The 19,951-nt window shown below is 33.9% G+C and overlaps 3 protein-coding genes across 3 annotated transcripts; 2 read left to right on the top strand and 1 right to left on the bottom strand.

The window, feature by feature from the left end:
* Positions 1-2,535: 2,535 nt before the first annotated feature.
* Positions 2,536-4,373, top strand: LOC137839043 (paired amphipathic helix protein Sin3-like 1). The gene is made up of 5 exons (XM_068648171.1): positions 2,536-2,592; positions 3,466-3,613; positions 3,776-3,941; positions 4,091-4,189; positions 4,299-4,373. Exons 1-5 carry the CDS (start codon positions 2,556-2,558, stop codon positions 4,371-4,373), a joined length of 525 nt encoding a protein of 174 aa, XP_068504272.1. The 5' UTR covers positions 2,536-2,555.
* A 4,106-nt stretch (positions 4,374-8,479) lies between these two features.
* Positions 8,480-9,010, bottom strand: LOC137839042 (uncharacterized). The gene has a single exon (XM_068648170.1). The coding sequence runs from the start codon at positions 9,008-9,010 to the stop codon at positions 8,480-8,482; it is 531 nt and encodes a 176-aa protein (XP_068504271.1).
* Positions 9,011-16,403: 7,393 nt separating this feature from the next.
* LOC137839041 (paired amphipathic helix protein Sin3-like 3) lies at positions 16,404-19,515 on the top strand. Its single transcript, XM_068648169.1, has 8 exons — positions 16,404-16,480; positions 16,920-17,072; positions 17,197-17,486; positions 17,756-17,834; positions 18,115-18,264; positions 18,531-18,628; positions 19,068-19,204; positions 19,453-19,515. The coding sequence occupies exons 1-8, from the start codon at positions 16,404-16,406 to the stop codon at positions 19,513-19,515; spliced, it is 1,047 nt and encodes a 348-aa protein (XP_068504270.1).
* The last annotated feature ends 436 nt before the right edge of the window (positions 19,516-19,951 follow it).

The raw sequence follows: 19,951 nt of genomic DNA, 5'->3' as shown, positions 1-19,951 counted from the left end.
AAATTCGCCAGAAGTTCCCTCCCTGCTTCGAACGCTCAAAAACCCTTTTAACGCCACCCTGCATTAAACACATCTTAAAGCGCATTTAAGGCGCTTTAAGGCGCATTTAACACGTTTCCTTAAAAACTTTAATGGGGGCATTTAAAGCGTTAACTGAAAAACATACCTGACGAGGAAACATTTAACGTTTCCTCATTTACTTTCTCTGCTAACTTCTCGTTGACTTACGATCTTTCTCTGACTTGATTACTATCACGCGTGGAGGGACCTCGTGGCGGGCATCCCAATCTTAGGGACATTCCGTCGCGCGAGTTCCCTTCTTCTCGAAGTGCTGCTGGCGCAGGGGGTGACATTCTGGGTGCCAACTCATGCTCCCAAGGTTTCAGTCACTTACCCTGGGAGTGTATCTACCTTCCTCTCGCACCACGCCCCTGGTTCATCCCTGGGCATGACCCTCTCTTGGGTCGTATCTATCCCAGGGAGCACCCTGAGGTGGCGTAGGCTTCATGAGTCGGGTTGCTCCCTACTGGCGCTAGTACCATGGCCTTGAAGCCACCTTTCTCTTCACTTTATTACCGTTTCTGAGCTAGGCGGGCCCGAAGCCCCGTGGCGTCACTCCCTCCATGGTCTTTCCTACCCATGGGTATCGGGGAGTAACACTGTTGGTGGCTTGCTTGGCGACGCCTTATCTTGGCGACACCTTGTTTAGGCAACGCCTTGTCTTGGCGACGCCTTATGTAGTCACTCTGTTGACTTCCTTTCTTTGGGGCCCTTCGTGTGGTCCCACCATATGTTGACCTTGGCCCCGATGTTGACTTTGACTTTGGTCAACGTCCGGGGATGGGACGGTTCAATGGAGAATCTTTTCATTGGTATAATAGACTACCATCTAGTCTGTTCTTACAATTTTTTATGAATAAATATAGTTTACTTATGTATCGTTTTTGTTAACATATGAGTTTTGGTTTAATCCCCCCATATTTTTGTATTTTATATATTTTTTCTTTTTTTTAATAATTTTTTTTTTCATGTGATGGTAAATGATTGTTGTTACTTGAGATGTCAACATAGCTAAGATGTCAAGTTGCATAGTGATACCTAGCATGAAAACTTTTATTTAAAAAAAAAGAGTAAAATTTTAAAAATAATTAGTAATTTATGTTACATTTAACGAGTTATATATACTTTCCACGGAAACTATATTTTTTTTCTTATCAATATTCATGAACACATTAAATATTTTAAAAGCAAAGCAACTTAAACTTTTTTTTTAATTCTCTATAAATTACTCATGTAAATTCAAATACTTTAATTTTTTCAATACAAGTTAATATCTTAATTATTGTTAATTTCTTACGTATAATATATTTTTTAATTCTACCAATGTGTTGAAATAATGAATCTCAAACTTACATTCTGTTGGCGTGATTGTTTGATGTATTAATTATATAGAAATTTTCAAATTATAAATTTACCATAAAATGTACTTTAGACTATGAAACTAGTGATTCCATACTTGTAAGAATTAAAACCAGAGAAAAATTACTTAATTATAACTACCAAAACCAAAATTTGCTCATTTTATAAAAATAAAAATTTAAAACTTGTGAAATAAAATAATTTTTTTTATACATTGTGTAATCAAAATATTCTCACACTACAATAAAATCATTAAATAGAAACCAATTTTAGAGACAAAAAATAATTAGTTGTTACATTGACTAAATTATATACTATTTTAGAGATTAAAAAAATTATTGCTATCTAAATTAATTTATATTATTGATAAATAATTTTTAAATTGGTATCTAATTAGCTATCAAAATTTTAACTACCAATATTTTAGAATATAAAATAATTGGTAGCTAAAACTTTAGTAGCTAATTAGATACAAATTTAAAAATTATTTATTAATAATAGAAACTAATTTATATACCAATAATTTGTCTAGTCTCTGAAATAGTATCTAATTTAGTCAATATACAACTAATTATTTTTTGTGTCTAAAATTTGATTTTTATTTAATGATTTTCTAGTAGTAGTGTAATTTTATTAGTACTAAATACCTATTAAGTCTATATAAGTTCATAAAATTTATTTAAAACTTTTACTACAATAATTCTTTTGAGACTGTGGATTTTTCTTATAAGAATTAAAATATAAGGAATTTCCATGTATATTTTTCGAAGTCCTATGAAATATGAAAAATTCTATTAGTGTTTGAAAACCATATAATACTTTTTTAAAATTATTATTAATAAGTTATCATTAATGGGTAGCACTATTTTTCGAAAAGAAAACTGTTTTTTCTTGACTATATTTATTAATGCATTAATATTTTAAATGTAAAGTATTAATTAATATTTTAAAGTTAGTATTTATTAGCATTAAATTAAATATTCATGTATGCATTAAATACTTTAATCTTTTTAATGAAATATTTAATATATTAATTAATGTTTTAGTTTGTGTACCTCTAATATATATTTTTATCAGATTGATTTGTAGAATTAATTTATACTTGTCTGAGTTAACTGGATTCAAATTCCTTCCGGATGTACTTGTTTTCCTTATTCCAGGCTGTGATGAAAGGTATGCTCTCTTTACTTGAATCTTAATTTAAATTTTTTTATGGGAAAGGGGTGAATGTTAACAAAAATAGGGTGAACTTAGGAGTAAGTGGAAAAGAAAGATGTTGAACTTGGATTTTTTTATGAGGATAGTACTTTTCACATGTAGATCCTTATCTTTTCATAGATTCAAGTTTAGTGTATTTTGTTTTGGTTATATTAGTAGTCAAATTATCGACTATTCATTCTATAATCCACTTTTATTTTATTTTATTGTTTTGGTTATTCAAGTTTCTTTTAGAGTATTTTTTTTAGGTTATCTTTGAAGGAATTGGTACTGATCCAAAAAGTTTTTTTAGCAAAGATTTTTGTAGGGTGGTTGAAGTCCAAATATGATCTATGCTGTAATTGTATTGTTTAAATCTTTGATGAGCAGGTTTAACTTTGTTAGACATTTTAACAAGAACTTTTTCTTTCTGGTATGGGTACTGGTGTAATTTGAATTTGGATTTTCTTACTCTGGTTAGCAACATGGTGGTATTTGTATAAGGATAGTGACATCCCTAAGGTGTCTCCTTTTTAATTCATTTATATTCTTTTCCAAAAAAAAAAAACAAGGTTATTCAAGTTGGTATTCCAAGAATTATATACAACATATTATTTTAATTAATTGTTTAAAAATTAGCTGCTAATTATGTAATTAATTGTATATAAAAATATTGTAGGGATCAAATTATAAGAATATAGCTTTGTTTATTATCATAATACTTCTCTTCAAGTGGTAGTAAGAAAAATTTGAACTGTCTAACATCTAAAAGAAGAAATTGAAATCATATATAAGTTTGTGATGATGATTATTTGAATTGGTTTGTTCTTGGTTTTGATGCTGAGGCAGTGTTCGGATATCAAACAATGAGTAGAGGTGAAAATAACATGAAAAAATTGGAAGCCGTGTTATATTTAGAAGAAGTGCGGATGAGATTTGAAGACAAGGAAAAGTTCGTGGAGTTTTTGGAGATCATAAACGATTATAGAGTTCATAGGTTGGATCAAGTTGAAGAACATTTTTTCCTTCAATTCTTCACATAATAATATATCACCATTTCTCCACCTCTTCCGTTTTCTGTTGTCGTGTTTTATTAGGAGAGAGAGAGTTTTGATTTTCTTAGAACATATTGATTTATTATATCTTGTTCATTTTGTAGAATGAGTGTTGGGAGTGTGGTAGAAAAAGTGGAGGAATTTCTTAAAGGCCACCATGATCTCATTTATGGATTTAACAACTTTCTGCCAAAGGGATATGAAATCCTTCTTCTACCTAAGGGTCCAGTCCAGTTGGAAGATGCTATCAGATATGTGCAGAAGGTTAAGGTAAAAAATTTGTTAACTTTCACTCTATATTTATTATATACACATACATGCTATTAACCTATGCTTTTAATATAAGATATTCTTTGTGTGCTAATCTAAATTGAACAAGTTCAATATTTTGGTAGTTTGATTGGTTTGTTTTCATGCAGGATCGATTTGAAGACACAAATGATACCTACAAGGCATTTGTAAAGATATTAACTGATAGGAACAAATATGGCATGTCAGTTGGTGAAGTATACCATGAGGCAAGTGTTGTCTATGTATTTGTTTTGACAAATTGATTTTTTTTTTCTTCTTCATTTCTTTTTCTTTCTCATTCCCTTAATCATATATATATATGTTGGACTTCCCTAGGTTGAAAAACTTTTTGAGGGTCACCATGATCTTGTTCGTGATTTCGCTATGTTTTTGCCATCTGAGGATGCTTAAGGAGAGAAGATGTACTTCATTATGGGGAGGAAAGAGGTTGTTGCATTGGTCAACAGATCAAAGACTTAACCAACTCTTAAATTGGGAAAATTGTCTTTTTGAATAAGCTTGCCAACATATGAAAACTCAGTAGAAACTATGTTTGTTGCATGCATTGAATTATCTAAGATATTTCCCTTTATATAGACTATATTTGGTATCCAAGTAGTTCTAAAATTTAAGAAGAAAAATTTCGTAGAAGGGTTGAATCTGAATAGTGTGTTGGTCATATTTTTAATGAGTAAAAGAATGAATAAATAGAATAGAACAATTTGAGGATATTTCAATTCTATTACAATCAGGTTATGATTTTTACATAATCCAAAAAATTAACCATAAAATGCGGTACGTAACATTCAAACTACCATCAATCAAGATATGTTTATTACTGCCTAGATAAGTATTGATGTCTCTACTATACTTAGTACCAAAAGTAAAAAAATCCTTAGTATTTATGTACTTGATTTAATGCTGGTGCATTGTTTTATTATGAAATTTTATCTTTTTAATTTAATTACTTATTGCCAATTAAAAAACAAAAATAAAAAACCATGTCTAAGTATACTCTACACTTAGTAGTAGTTGTACCTGATACCTACACACTAGTTTATTTCACCATGACAAATACTTAAGTATGATTCATGAACAACTCAAACAAATGATTGTTTATCTCCTCCAGCTGTAATTACCTTGACGTCATCACCAATGAGTTTCTCCATCATTGTTGAATAAAAAAAAGTAATGTGTCAAATTGAGTATTATAGAAGACTCATACCATTAATTTTGTTTGATTTTGTTTGAGTCTAAAGTTTTATCTACTAAGAGTAACTTAGTAACAAACTTATACTTTCACTTATCTATTATATAAGACTTACAATTTTAAATTTTATTTTAGGAAAGTACCAACAAACCTAGGATACTGTAGGTTAGTTTTATCCTATTTATTACACACTAATTTAATGTCAAATTATTGATGCTTTTATTATTATTGTATGATTTATTAATTTCGTTAATATATTTTCTTTTATCATTTCTTGAATTCTTTCTAATTTTTTCCCTTTTTATTTTGTTGACTTTTTTTTATACTTTTTGAACAAAATTTTACTACTTTTTTTTCTTCATTATTTTTGTCCCTTACTTTTCTTTTTCTTTCTTTTTTGTCAAAAAGAAAGGATTTCTTTTTCATAAACACTAAAAGATGTAAAACAAGGATGATCTCAATTTGATGAAACTTTAAATCTACATCCCTTAAATTTCATTTTGTTCAATGTTTTGGCACAAGAACATTGTTCCAAATTAATTGTCATACAATATCAATGCCTTAAATTTTGATATTTTTATACATTTATTGTAGACGGATAAAGTAGAACAAAACAATATATGAAAAGTATTGAAATTAATATGAAAGATTATGCATTTAAATTTTTTGTAATACTTGTTATGAAATTAACAAAAAAAATATAAAATCGGACAGAAGGAGTATTGAGGATCGAACTTTGAAATCAGTCTCTTTCTATTTTCTCTTTTTCAAATTGAACTATAGTATCTTATTCTAATATAAAGATTTGAGATGCTGGTTGAACAAATGAATTTGTATAAATAATATAAACCCAATAGTACAAAATATTTAGTTTTTTAAAAGAAAATTAAGCGTAACAAAATATATATATATATATATATTAATTAAGAAAAGGAAATTAGACTATTTTTTTATTCTCTTCTAGATACGATTCTAGAATATGTACATGCATCTACTCATGCACAATATAATCATAGTAGATTATAATACAAACAATATATAGAAGGTAAATTATTAAAATAAACTAACAACTCCATTTAAAGTTCGTCATAATTATAAATTTACAAGTCAAATGAATCCATCATCAATTAATATATATATATATATATTCCTGCTAGGAAGATGGGACCTAGAGAACTGTTGAAGTCTTCTTCTCCTTCCTTCGGTCGGTCAGGTGACTGGGTAGTGAACTGAGGTTCTCTTCGTCCTCCTGCTTCTCCTTCGGCCCTCGGCCTCGGCTGAACACCGGATGGTGGGGGTACCTGCGAAGGCACTCCGACGCTCAAGTCAGTAAAGCGGGTGGTCAGCTCTCAGAGTGATAAATGACATACCTTACTCCTTGGGATGCGTACTATTTATATTATTCTAGTGGGCCTACCTTGTTGGGCCCATTTATCGAGGTGGACACCTCTTAGGTTTGCATTACCTAATTCTTAATGATAGATTAACTTCACTGATCTTGGTTTGAGCGTTAACTATAATAGGGGTCGGCCATCGGCCAAATCATCATGGCATGGGTCGGCCATCGGCCATGTTCCAGTGGTCTCGGTCGTCTCGGCCAAGTCTTCTAAGGTCTCGGCCTCTCGGTCGTCTTGGCCTCTCGGCCAAGTCTTCTAACGTCTCGGCCCCTCGGGCAAGTCTTCTAAAGTCTCGGCCCCTCGGCCGTCTCGGCCAAGCCTTCCAAGGTCTCGGCCAAGCCTTCTAAGGTCTCGGCCCCTCGGCCTCTCGGCCAAGTCTTCTAAGGTCTCAGCCTCTCGGCCAAGTCTTCTCAGGTCTCGGCCTCTTGGCCATACCGGTACACTTGCCCCCCAGGCTCAAGGGCAGATGTGTTACATATGTCCGATGAGTCTTTAATGATGGGTGTCGGTCGGTTTCCCTTGATCGTGCGGCTATTCCATTTCTCGAGGTGTGACGTGACCCTAGGTGTGATCAAATAAGTTGGATTTGGGCGGTCGGCCTTTTAATTGTGATTTTAATCGAACAAGAACGGGCGATCGGCCATTTAATTGTGATCTTTAATCGAACAACTAAGGATAGGTGGCCAGCTATTACTTGCGATGTTAATCGAGCAAGTGTAGTGGGCGGCCGACCATTACTTGCGATGATAGTCGAGCAAGCGGGAAGTCGGTCGGCCAATACTTGTGATGCTAATCGAGCAAGAGGGCGTTCGGCAGGCCGGCACTTGCGATGTTAATCGAGCAAGCGGGCGTTCGGCAGGTCGGCACTTGCGATGTTAATCGAACAAGCAGGCAGTCGGGCGGCCGAGAAGTCGGCCAAGCATTGAGACTTGATGGCGCTCCTCGGCTCATAGCGTATGTCGAACTCGGAGAGTTCGACCGACCATCCTATCATCCTCCCTGCAAGGTCCGGTTTAGATAAAATTTTAAAAATAGGGTAGTCGGTTCTTACAGTTATGGAGTGATTTTGGAAATAGGGGCGCATCCGCCTTGCCGTGAGGACGAGTGCGAGAGCCTCCTTCTCAATCATCTGATATCGGGTCTCGGCCGAGTGGAGGGTTCGGCTAACATAGTATACGGGTCGCTCCTCGCCCTCGGCTTCCTGCACTAGGGCAGCGCTGACTGCTTCTTCCGGGGCTGCTAGATATACCAGGATTGGGTTGTCGGGCCTCGGCTTCTAGATGACGGCCGGGGATGTGAGGAACTCCTTGAATTGTTTGAAGATTTCCCCACATTGGTCGTCCCAGACGAATTTTTTGCCCTTTCGGAGTAACTGGACCATCGGCCTCGTCCTCCTGGCGGTAGTCTACGCCCTTTGAGTCTTCGTCCGTGAAGGTGATGGGTGGCATCCTCGGCCGGAATGCCACTGCGTTGACCTGGTGTACCGCCCAGAGGTGTTTCTTCCGAGCGTTGTTTGTGCTTCCTCCCCCGGCGAAGCCGCCGGCTATAGTGTTGATAACTTCTCGGTTACCTCTTCTATCGGCCTCCCTGGGGGGATCGTCTCTTTGAGGGGGGTCGGCCCTCGCAAGTTGTCGCTCGCGTCTGTTATCTCGGTCATTTCGTCCGCCTGGGTGGATCCGCCCGGCCGGGATGGTCTCGGCCATTCCTGACGAAACGACGGAGATGCCCAGCCTGGATAAGTTCCTCGATCTTATCCTTAAGGGCCTGACACTCGTCGGTTGAGTGTCTGGTGTTTTGGTGGTACCGACATTGCTTCCTCTGGTCGGCGTTATTTGGGCTGGCCACCTTCCTTGGGGGAGGGATTAGCTCAGCGTTGAGGGCTTCGTCCAAAATCCTCCCCCGCTTGGTCGTCAGGGGTGTATAACTTGAGAACCAGATCGGTCGTTCCTTTGACCCGGCCGCCCCTGACGATTCTTCTCTTCCTTGTTTTTCTCTCCACCGGCCTCGGCACGGGCCTGGTTACGGAATTCTCTTAGCTCTTCCAGCTGCATGTACTTAGCAGCTCTCTTTCTCAGCTCGTCCAGGCTGTCGGCCGGCTGCATGCACAGGTTGTCGGCAAAGGGCCCCGGACGCAGGGCCGTCAGCATGTGGTGCATGGCGACGTCCGGACTCAGATTCTGGATGCTCATCACCACTTTACTGAACCTATCCACGAAGGTTCTCAGCGACTCTCCCTTCTCCTGGCGAATGCCTACCAGAGCGATGAAGGTTAGATGGTGCGGTCGGCTGGTCGCGAACTGCGTTTCAAACTTTGCGACGAGCGTGGCAAAGCTGTCGATGGAGTTGGGTGAGAGCTTGGTGAACCAACTAAGGGCTGCACCCTTCAAGGATGTGGGGAACACTCGGCACAAGACGACGTCGTCCGAGGTGTAGAGACTCATGGGTTGTGTAGGCGTCCATATGCTCGTCCGGGTCGGTCGACCCGTCGTATCGGTCTCGGTTGAAACACTTCCACTTCTCAGGAAGTGGGACTTCGATGATGTTGTTTGTAAAGGGATGTCGGCGGTTCGGGTCGGTCGTCGGGGTCGTCCGGGTGGACCTGATTAGGCACGACTCGTCGCCCATCTCAGTCTCGCGGGGAGGGGGTCGGCCTCTCGTCCCCTCGGCCACATCCGGGTTGGAGGGAGAGGTGTAGGACTTGCCGACCACGTTCGTCGGTATGACAGAGGGTCCTCCCTCCCCCAGCTTCTTTCTCATATCTTCGTTCTCCCTGCGGAGAACTTGCAGCTCTTGCTCATTTTTCTGAGCGGCCTCCTCGGCCTTTCTTCGCATCTCGGCCATCTCCCTCTGGAGAGACAGCAGCAGCATTGTTTGGTCGGCTTCAGTCATTCTTTCCATGCTTCTTGTTGAAACCATCTACTTTTTTCCTTCAGCTAGTTTCCCTCGGCCCCACGGTGGGCGCCAATTGTTCCTGCTAGGGAGATGGGACCTAGAGAACTGTTGAAGTCTTCTTCTCCTTCCTTCGGTCGGTCAGGTGACTGGGTAGTGAACTGAGGTTCTCTTCGTCCTCCTGCTTCTCCTTCGGCCCTCGGCCTCGGCTGAACACCGGATGGTGGGGGTACCTGCGAAGGCACTCCGACGCTCAAGTCAGTAAAGCGGGTGGTCAGCTCTCAGAGTGATAAATGACATACCTTACTCCTTGGGATGCGTACTATTTATATTATTCTAGTGGGCCTACCTTGTTGGGCCCATTTATCGAGGTGGACACCTCTTAGGTTTGCATTACCTAATTCTTAATGATAGATTAACTTCACTGATCTTGGTTTGAGCGTTAACTGTAATAGGGGTCTTTCATTGGCCAAATCATCATGGCATGGGTCGGCCATCGGCCATGTTCCAGTGGTCTCGGTCGTCTCGGCCAAGTCTTCTAAGGTCTCGGCCTCTCGGTCGTCTCGGCCTCTCGGCCAAATCTTCTAACGTCTCGGCCCCTCGGGCAAGTCTTCTAAGGTCTCGGCCCCTCGGCCGTCTCGGCCAAGTCTTCCAAGGTCTAAGCCTCTCGGCCAAGCCTTCTAAGGTCTCGGCCCCTCGGCCTCTCGGCCAAGTCTTCTAAGGTCTCAGCCTCTCGGCCAAGTCTTCTCAGGTCTCGGCCTCTCAGCCATACCGGTACAATATATATATATATATATATATATATATATATATATATATATAAACATGAATCTATACATTGATATCCATAAAAAATATCTAATTACGTCTTTTAGAAGATTAAACATTTATTATTAACATGTTTTAGTACTTAGGTATAAATATCTCGACTACATGGATCAAAATATATTTAAAATAAATTGATACCTAAAACTCATAATAGGTATTCTCACCACTTGATGTTGTAGTTCATGTGACTTAGATCATAGATGATATCAGAGATCTCAATTAAAACACAATTCTTTACTTAATACATGTGAAAAATAGTAACAAACATGAGTGTTGAATTATCTTTTAAAACTTTTGACAGTTTCTTGCAAATATCGTCTAAATGAGCACAGTCGGACAATAATTTTTCTTAGTTAAACTAACTGACAAATATTTTCAAAAAGTGAGTTTGAAAATCTTTCCTTCTTTGAGCTAATGGAACAGATATACCATGCAATATATCGAGATAGGAAAAGAAATTACTCAGGATGTTTTTGTACTAGTTTGTCTGATAGCGCATACTATTACAGTTCTCAGACAATTGTTTGAGCTCCATTAGCAGACTACCACTGGAAATTATAAGAGTATTCTTACAACTCATAGTCACTCTTAACTAGCCCGTAAAAGTACTATTTGGCAATAAGCCATTATTCGCTAGCACGAGTATTCTTTCAACAACAAAGTCACTCATGGCTTCAAATGAGCATTCTGTAAACAAGTCACTTTTGGCTTAAGACAAAGAAATTGTCTAGGGTGTGATTCCAAAGATCACAAGGCTTTCTTACTAGAGAGGGATTGCATCTTTCTTAGTTTAAAGGATAAGAACTTTGACTAGTTCACTAGAAATGAACACAACATTGTTCTTACAAAGCTATTTAGGACACAAAAAGATGCTGGCAACGTTTTAGAATTTTGACAAATCAAACTCTTCTACTTTTCTTCTTGAAGGATGGGTTTATATAAGGGTGACAAAGAATACTTTTTATTCTTTTTTTGACCGTTAAGAAGCTTCAAACTCACTTAATCATCTTTCTTGCGAACAAGCTTTGATATAGAAAAGGCATTAAATATTATCCATGCATGCATTAAATTCTTTTCCTTTCTTTGGGCAACATCCTGATAGTTGGAAGTACTTATCTCTCATTGGATAGAGTGCTTTTGCTTGAATTTGTGTAAAATATAGTCACGTGAAGTATCAATATAAACTATTTTTATACAAGCATCAATATCAATCAAATGACACAATACTGTCATGCTGATGAAGACCTGAGAGATAGAGCATCCCCTGACCAAGCCCAACCCTCCACAAGGATGACCCAGAGCATGACACTGGATCAAGGACTAGGTCAGGACCCACCACTAGTCAGTGCTTCAGAGTCCATCATTCCATAGAGGATTACCAGGAGCAGAGCCCAAGCCATGGGAGCTGAGCACCAGCTAGTCTCTTTGTTTTCAATTTGAGTATAGTAGGGTCAATATAGCATAATAGGGGGTGTATTTATCATTTTAGTTTGTGTCTAGTCCATTAGGGTTAGAAGGTGGCCCTAGCTTCTAGAAGCTAGGACTATGGGGCATCATTGACCTAGGTCAAACCCCTAGCCCCTCCCCCCTCTTATGTCTTTTCTACCCCTCTCCCCATCTTACCCACCAAGGCACTTATTCCTACAAATAGGGTGTCTTGTCTCATGTATTTTCATCTAGATACTAAAATTTGAAGTAAAGAAACTCCGCATGAGTGAATTTGTGAGTCTGAGTACTCTGAGTTATTTGGTTCTTATCTTGGGTGGGTAATATCGCAAGTGGCAACTCTAGGTCTTATCTTGGGTGGGTAATATCTCAAGTGGTGGCTCTTGCATCACTCATCTTGGAGTCCGCACCATTGCATCATTTGTCACCTTAATTATTGTCTTTTCTCTTTTCCTTTTTGAAGTGAACTTTCACACTTACTTAACCACTTGGTTAAGATCGTGTCCAGTGAGAATCTTTTTAGGGTTCTCACCATAATTGCTAAATCAAAAATCTTAAACAAAGAGCAACTAATAAAATGTGCATTCCTAAAATCAACTCACATTATGTGGTATTCAAAGCATGGTTATTTTGTGCTTATTCGCTCTGAGTTGAATTCGGCGCTTTAATATCTAGGACATTTAAATTCTTGCTTTTACCTTCAAGCAATTTCATTTCAGCCTTTAAATTCCTATCATCTACAATTCCGCAATTTTTTATTCATTAAGCACTTTAAATTCCGCTTTTGAATTTTATTTTGTGTCAATTATTTTTCCTTACATCTTTTGCTTGAGTCTTATGTTCTTAGTGTTCTAGGAGTCTTAATTCCTTTCTACTTATTTTGATTTTAATTGTGAAAAGTAAAAGCAAATTAGAAGTTGTTTGAGTAGTGGTTGATTTAATTCCAAACATAAAAAGCAAGTGTTCGTATCATTTGAATCCAAAAACCCAACATTTTTTTTCGAAAAAGTGAAAAGTGGAATGAAAAAAAAAAATGCTTGCAAAAAGAATATGGAGCTTTTGAATCCATGAAAACAAAGACAAAAGAGTTTTGAGAAACATTCACATTTCAACTTTCACTTTGCAATTTACTAAATGGATCCTAAGTATATGGCAAGTTGTGTTCATACTTGTGGAATTTAATCCTTCTTGCTTTCATAATTTCTAAAAATCATTCAAGCTTTCATAATTAAATTTAAGTAAGTTTCTTTGAGTATTTTTTTTAAGTGCTTTTCTTGTTTGTCTTCTCAAAGTTTTGTCATTATCTTATTTCCAATTTGGTTTAGCCTTCTTTCTTTTAAGCTTTTCTTGCTTGTATTTCAAATTTTCTTAAGTTTTGTTGTGGGAATCTTTGCTGAGCAAGTGTAAGAGCTTTTTCATCTTTCACTTGAGGTGTTGCTACCAAGTGTAGACCTTTGATTTTAGAGTGCGATCTTTCTTGAGTGCATTACAATTCTTCCCTCTTTTACTAAATAGTCGAGTGATACATGTGAGGAGTGGACAAAGTTGTTATTTTTTCACTAATTGATTGTTTCCTTTTTTGTGTAATTATGACTCATTTGTCTTCAAGAAAATCTTCAAAACCACAATCTCCTCCAAAGACTTTTCTTGGGAGAACTTGCAGAAACTAAAAGGACTTTGGTCCAAAAGGAAGAGGAGATTGTTAGAGCCATTTTACTTCAAAAATCTATTTTTATAAATTATCTTTTTTCTTTGAATAACAATATACTTTCCCCTTTCATCAATTGTTTATAACTCAATTATTTGAATCATATTAAACCATTTAATTTTTTTTACTATAATTCTTTCTTTTATTTTTTATTAATAATTTTTTATTTCTTTATATTTTTTAATTTAATTTTCTTAAAATATATGTATTTTTTATTCAAATATGCTATTTCTCTACATTAATATGTTTTATACACTTATTCTTTGAAAATAAAAATAATTTTTCAATTTTTTTTGTAATTCATTTTTTTCCTAAGTTGTTCATAAAATTTCTTTAATTACCCTTTTTTTAATTTATATTTCCTTCATATATATGCATTTTCTAAATAGTTATTCATTCAAACTTTTACTTCCTTGAATTGTTATATTCCATGCAATTTTTTTAAAGTCTATTTTTTACAAATTTTTCCAAAATAATTATTTTTTATATAAAAAAAAAGTTCAAATACAAAATCACCCAATAGTGTGCTATCTATAAATAATTTTCACAGATTGTTATTTGAAAAAAAAAACATGTGAGCTAGCTGGGTTAACAGTTTTAAACAAAATATAAGATATAGGGAAACATGTGTCAAATTAGTCTTTAGAGTTGATTATAACATATAGGGAAATAATTTTTATTGATAAAAAGGTATATGTTGAGTCTCAATAAATAAATTATTGACTGTTGACTCCTTTGAAAATATATTGTGTTTGACATTATTAAACAAATGGAATAAATTTTTTGAAGTTACAATAAAAAAGTAATAGGTAAATCTTAATTTTAAAAATAATATTCTGCATTTAAAAATTATTATTAAATTTAGAAAATAAATTATAAATTATAAATTTTAAAATACAAAACTAAAGGATATTTTTAAATTTACAATGACTACGGAAGTCCAAGAAAAAACTATGAAAGTGCAGACAAAAATTTCTAGGCTTCTTTTTCCTGCACTTTTATGTTTTTCTTCATTTTTCTTCATGCACCCTCAAAATTTTAAAAATCCTGAAATTGGACTTGACTTTCTATTTGGAAAAGGACACTGTGGTGGAGTATGCTACGGATTCATCAATCGAGAAGTTAATCATGTTGTTTTTTTTTTTGATGAGGAGATGTTCTGGAAGCAAATTGTGAATAAATTGTTGATTGTTGGATTGTTGAATCCAGAAGCTTAATTTCTATTACGCATTGATGGATTTGGAAGATTTATGGATTCCCCAATTCGGAAGATTTACAGATTCTCCAGGTCCAGAATATTTATGGATTCCCTAATCTAGAAGATTTATGGATTTCCAAATCCAGAATGTGAAAAAACCAATGTGAATTCTTGATTCCATAAAAATATCGAATTGCAATGTCTGAAATAGTAGATATAAATTGCGGAAACATAATCCGAAACACTACCAACCACTACCAAAAGAAACACCTTCTTGTGCTAAGAGATGAAGCAGCGCAACCACTGCTCAGAGAGAAATGAAATCCGTGTGTGCAGTCTGTATGCAAAGGAAGAAGAAAAAGTAGTGTGAGTCTTATGTGCATTTTGGGGTTTTTAAAAAATAATAGGGTTATTTTTGTCTTTGCATAATATTTTAGGGTGCAAAAAGAAAACGCAGGGATGTAGGAAGAACCTGCCAAATTCCTTTTAAGAATATAGTCCTTACCCAAAATGAAAGCACTTGATTAGAAAAAAAAAATTAACAATTTGAACCGCCAATAAGAGTCTATTTTTTTTAAAAAATTGAAACACATCACACTACATTCTCATGATTCCGCAAAAAAACAGAAAATAAATAAATAAAAAGAAACCAATCTAAAATGGATAAATGTTAAGCCTGTATTTAGATTTTAAAATAGTTGTTTTAAGAATTATGTTAATAATAACTTTGAATTAATTTTTAGATTACAATTCATAAAAGTTAAATTTATTTAAAAATGAATTTTATATATAAAAACACGGAATTGTAAACATCAATCCCATGTAGTTTATATTGAAATATTTTATTTTATATAATAATCATGATTGGTTTTATCATGATTTTTTATGTTGAGTATTTTCTTAAATAATTTTTATGAGACATCTTAATGTTTGTATATCAATATATCTTTCAAACAATTACCGTCATCACATAACAAAATATATAATTTTAAACACTTGCAATATGTCTTGTCATGTACACCAATTAGTTATATCATAACTTCTAAATCTACTTACATATTTTTAAGATTAAATAGATTAAACTTTAAATCATTTGAATTAAAATGATTGTGATTAGATCAGGTTTTATTTACTTTTATCTTATATCTTAAAATAATATTTAGTAAATGATAAAAAATAAAGTAAAAAAAATACAACAAGTTGATATAGTAATTAAAGATTTCGTATTTTATACATTTAAACACTAATAATTCTTTAAATGTATATTATTAAAAATAATTTTTCACAGCTTAATAGTTAGTTATATTATATACATATGAAAAGATTATCATAAATTTATAAATTTAAAGATATTCAGAATTTTTATCTAACAATTATATTGAATTGTTTTTCGAAAATTCAATCTAAATAAAATATTGTGATTTTGGTTTTCAGTTAATTTAAATTTGAGATATTTGATTTTGGATTTTTTTATAAGTTAAGATTATATTAAATTAGAAAGAGCATAGTTGTTATTAACTTTAAACATAATATAACTTCGGATTAAAAGCTTCAAAATCATAAATTCAAAACCAGTGAAGCCTTATGAGTGATCTCACATCCATTCTGTAAAACTGTTGAGTGAGTTTGAAGTTTGAAGTCTCTCTTTATTGCAACAAATTATAATTACATTAATTTACAGTGAAGTAATACAAATTTGGTTTCTTAATTTCTTGTTAGAATATGTTTGATTTATTTATCTTATTTTTCATTGCTATTGTTAAGAATGAAGAGGTTATGGAAAGACGGTAGTTCTATTTCACAACCGAAAAAGCTCGTGGTGTTATCTCCTCTAACAAAACAGTAAGTTCATGTTTCCCTTTTTTTCTCTTTAATTTTCTTTAGTTGATCTCGTCCAATAGTTTATACTTAATTGTTAAACAATTTTTTTGAAGATCACATCTCGACTACAAATAAAATTAATTTATAATAATAAATATAAACATGTTACGATATCTATTAAGAATTGGTGTAGTGTTTTGATTATCAAGCTTCTTGTGCATGTTTGGTTTTCTAAAAAATTAGTCAATTTCTCAATTAGTGTTGTTGTCATCATTAAAAAATATATCAAGTTTATAAAAAATAGAAATGAGATTGTATTTATAAAGTTAGAGTGCATTTATGATTCAATCTTGTCATAGTTGCTCTTCTACACTTATGTTATATTTAATGGATTAATAATGTGCTAAATACACTATATCTTTCTGTATTGATCTTGATTTATTGATGTTATGTAATGAAGCAAGGGGCAACCAGAAATCAAAAGTGGAGGTGAGCATAGACTAACCGTAAATGATGGTCTGACATATGTCAATTTAGTAAAAGAGGTGTTTCGAGATAAGAAAGAAAAGTATCATGGCTTTCTGGAAGCTATGAAGGACTTCAAGGCTAAAAGGTTTGAATATGTTGTTCCACTTTCTCCTACCTCCAATATTTTTTTTTCTTTGTCTATTATATTTTCTTAGAGAAAAAATCTAGATTTTATTATCTGATTATTTGTCTCTATTGTTCATTTATAGAATTGATACAATTGGTGTCATAGCTAAAGTAAAGGAGTTGTTTAAAGGGCACAAAGATCTAATTTTGCGATTTAACATTTTCTTACCAAATGAATATGAAATTAAACTGCCATTGGAGGATGAGCAACCTCCCCTTGAGAAGCCCAATGAATTCGCACAAAAAGAAGTTGAAAAGTGTTTGACAAGTGCTGATAACAATCACAGGAGATGTGGTGCAAAAGAAAAGAAGCCTATAGAAGATTCTTCTGTTTTTGAAAGTCCTTTGAAAAGTGATTATATCAACACTTCTGGTTTTGAATTAAGAAATGTTGTTTTATCTTAAACAAACTCAATGAACATAAATATAAACATTTCAGCATTGGAAACATGTACTTTTCCAATCTCATAGAAATGTTCACTCTCTAAAACTGTTAACTGAAAGTTTGAAATCTCTCTTTATTGCAACAAATTATAGTTACATTCTTTAGAGTGAAGTAATGCACTTTTACTTTCTTGAATCTCTTTCTAGGATTGGTCTCTTTTTGTTATTATTTATCATATTTTTCATTACTATTGTTAGGAAAGAAGAAATCAAGGGATGATGCTAACACCAGTTCACAACTCAAACAACCCGTTATGCTTACCTCTGAAAAAAAACAGTAAGTTCACATCTTCCTTTTTTTTGTCTTCAATCTCTTGTTTAGGGGACTGTTTTGATTCCTTCCAAAAGTTGTATTTTTTACGAAAGAATAAGTGTATTGCATTGCCAAGGTTGTTCTGCAAGTTTGGAGTGTGAAGAAATAGTCAATATCTCAAAGCATTTTTATTGTCATGGTTACAAAAAAGATTTTTAAAATAGGAAAAATTTGAGTTAATTGCTTTGGAGTATTCTATATTCAATGGTTTTAATGTTGTTTTTTTGTGTGTTGTGTAATGAAGCATTAGTCAAACACAAATTAGTAGTGGTGATGATCAGAGACTAATCATAAATGTGTTGGCATATATCAAGACAATAAAGGAAGTGTTTTCAGATAAGACAGAAAAGTATCATGACTTTTTGGAAGTTATGTGGGATTTCAAGGCTCAAAGGTTTGAACAAGTTTTACTACATTAATCAACTCCAAGATTTTTATTTTTCTTTGTCTGTTATAATTTATTTAGAGAGAGGATCTGTTATATGATTATTTGTTTCTCTGTTTTTATCATAAAATTGATACAGCAGGTGTCGTAGCAAGAGTGAAGAAATTGTTTAGAGGGCAAAAAGATCTAATTTTGGGATTGAACACTTTCTTGCCAACTGAATAAGAAATTACACTGCCATTGGAGGATGAACTACCTCACAAAAAAAATTCTAGTTGTAGGGTTCAAGACTCTGGTGCCAATCATGATACTGATGAAAATGTTGGCATACAACCTAGTTCATCTGTTGTTGAGGATATAAGCTCTATGAAAAGTGAGTATATTAACACTTCTTATTTTAAATTTAGAAATGTTTTTATATTCTAAAATAGATTTTATGAACAAAAATATAAAAATGTCCGCAGTGCAAACATGTACTTGGATATTATAAAAAAAAGAAAAAAATCATTAACACTTGGAAATTAATCTCTAATGAAAAATATTGTTGTTTATTTTTATCTCATTGATAATGGAGGTATAAAAAATGTGATATTTCTATTTATTGGACTATATAAAATGGAGAAATGCATTGTATTGTGTATTTAATATCTTGGTTAGGTTGTTTACATGTTAAAATGTTAGAATTGTGAGAAGAAGAATCATTTGCATAATGTTTGTTATTTTTCTATATTGTTTTATTTGTTCATTGATAATTTTAGCTCCTTATTTTCCTTTTATGATTCACTTTATTTTTTAAAATTTGGTCATCACAGGTATGTTTAGCGGCGTATTTGGTTACCTTGAAGAAGCAACGGAGAGATTACGAAATCCAGATGATTTTAAGGAATTTTTGAAATACATACGTATCTACAGCAAGGAGCTAATTACCCAAGAAGAATTGAAATTATTGGTATGATTTATATTTAAATTTAAATTATTGAAATTATGTTTTCTCTTTTTTTAATCCACTTCGGTTGAATATATATAATTTAGCTGGAATTGAACATGAGCTTTAATAAAAAAATTTCATGGCAGGAAAAGAGAAACAAAACATGTACTGGACTTTTTTTTTCCAACAATGTTTGAAGTATCATTACACTCATAAAACCAATCTAATACTTTAAATGATTTCTAAAATGTAATTGGTTATTCTGGTAGGTGGGAAATCTATTTGGACAATATGCAGATCTTATGGAGGGATTTAATGAATTCTTGTCTTAACGTGGAAAGAATGGTAGTGTTCAACATCAAAATAAATTTTCACTTTTACTAAGTCTAGATTTTCACTTTTTTATAGCATGAACTCAAAGAAACATTTTTAGCTTCGTATTTGTCCAACAAAAGATCTTAATGTTTTATATTCACCAGACATCTAATGGCAAGAAATGGCAAGAAGAAGATCTACCAAAACCATAAAACTAGAGGAAATGGATCGAGATCGTGACAGTGATGACAAGATGAAAGAAAAATAATGTTTTAGTTTATGAAAAGCCTTTATATTCTTAATATAAAAGACACCCTCTTATATTTGTTATTTGTGTAGAAGAGAGAGGGTGCATGAACAAATGTGTGCAATTCTGGTAGTATACAATTTTGAATCATTAATATAAAGTATTATTTTTATGTAATCATCTTCTTCTATTTGTGGTTTTTTCCT

The sequence above is a fragment of the Phaseolus vulgaris genome, chromosome 3 (assembly GCF_000499845.2).
Source record: "Phaseolus vulgaris cultivar G19833 chromosome 3, P. vulgaris v2.0, whole genome shotgun sequence".
NCBI classification, from domain to species: domain Eukaryota; kingdom Viridiplantae; phylum Streptophyta; class Magnoliopsida; order Fabales; family Fabaceae; genus Phaseolus; species Phaseolus vulgaris.
This window is presented reverse-complemented; position numbering and strand designations above follow the sequence as displayed.

What these genes read in the sequence shown, in the direction of transcription:
- LOC137839042 (XM_068648170.1), bottom strand. Translation starts at nt 9,010, where the DNA reads ATGAGTCTCTACACCTCGGACGACGTCGTCTTGTGCCGAGTGTTCCCC.
- LOC137839043 (XM_068648171.1), top strand. Translation starts at nt 2,556, where the DNA reads ATGTACTTGTTTTCCTTATTCCAGGCTGTGATGAAAG. An exon ending in AACGATTATAGAGTTCATAG is followed by an intron (nt 3,614 to 3,775) that starts GTTGGATCAAGT and finishes TTCATTTTGTAG; the next exon opens with AATGAGTGTTGGGAGTGTGG. An exon ending in GATATGTGCAGAAGGTTAAG is followed by an intron (nt 3,942 to 4,090) that starts GTAAAAAATTTG and finishes GTTTTCATGCAG; the next exon opens with GATCGATTTGAAGACACAAA.
- LOC137839041 (XM_068648169.1), top strand. Translation starts at nt 16,404, where the DNA reads ATGAAGAGGTTATGGAAAGACGGTAGTTCTATTTCACAACCGAAAAAG. An exon ending in CTTACCTCTGAAAAAAAACA is followed by an intron (nt 17,835 to 18,114) that starts GTAAGTTCACAT and finishes TGTGTAATGAAG; the next exon opens with CATTAGTCAAACACAAATTA. An exon ending in TGGGATTTCAAGGCTCAAAG is followed by an intron (nt 18,265 to 18,530) that starts GTTTGAACAAGT and finishes AAAAAATTCTAG; the next exon opens with TTGTAGGGTTCAAGACTCTG.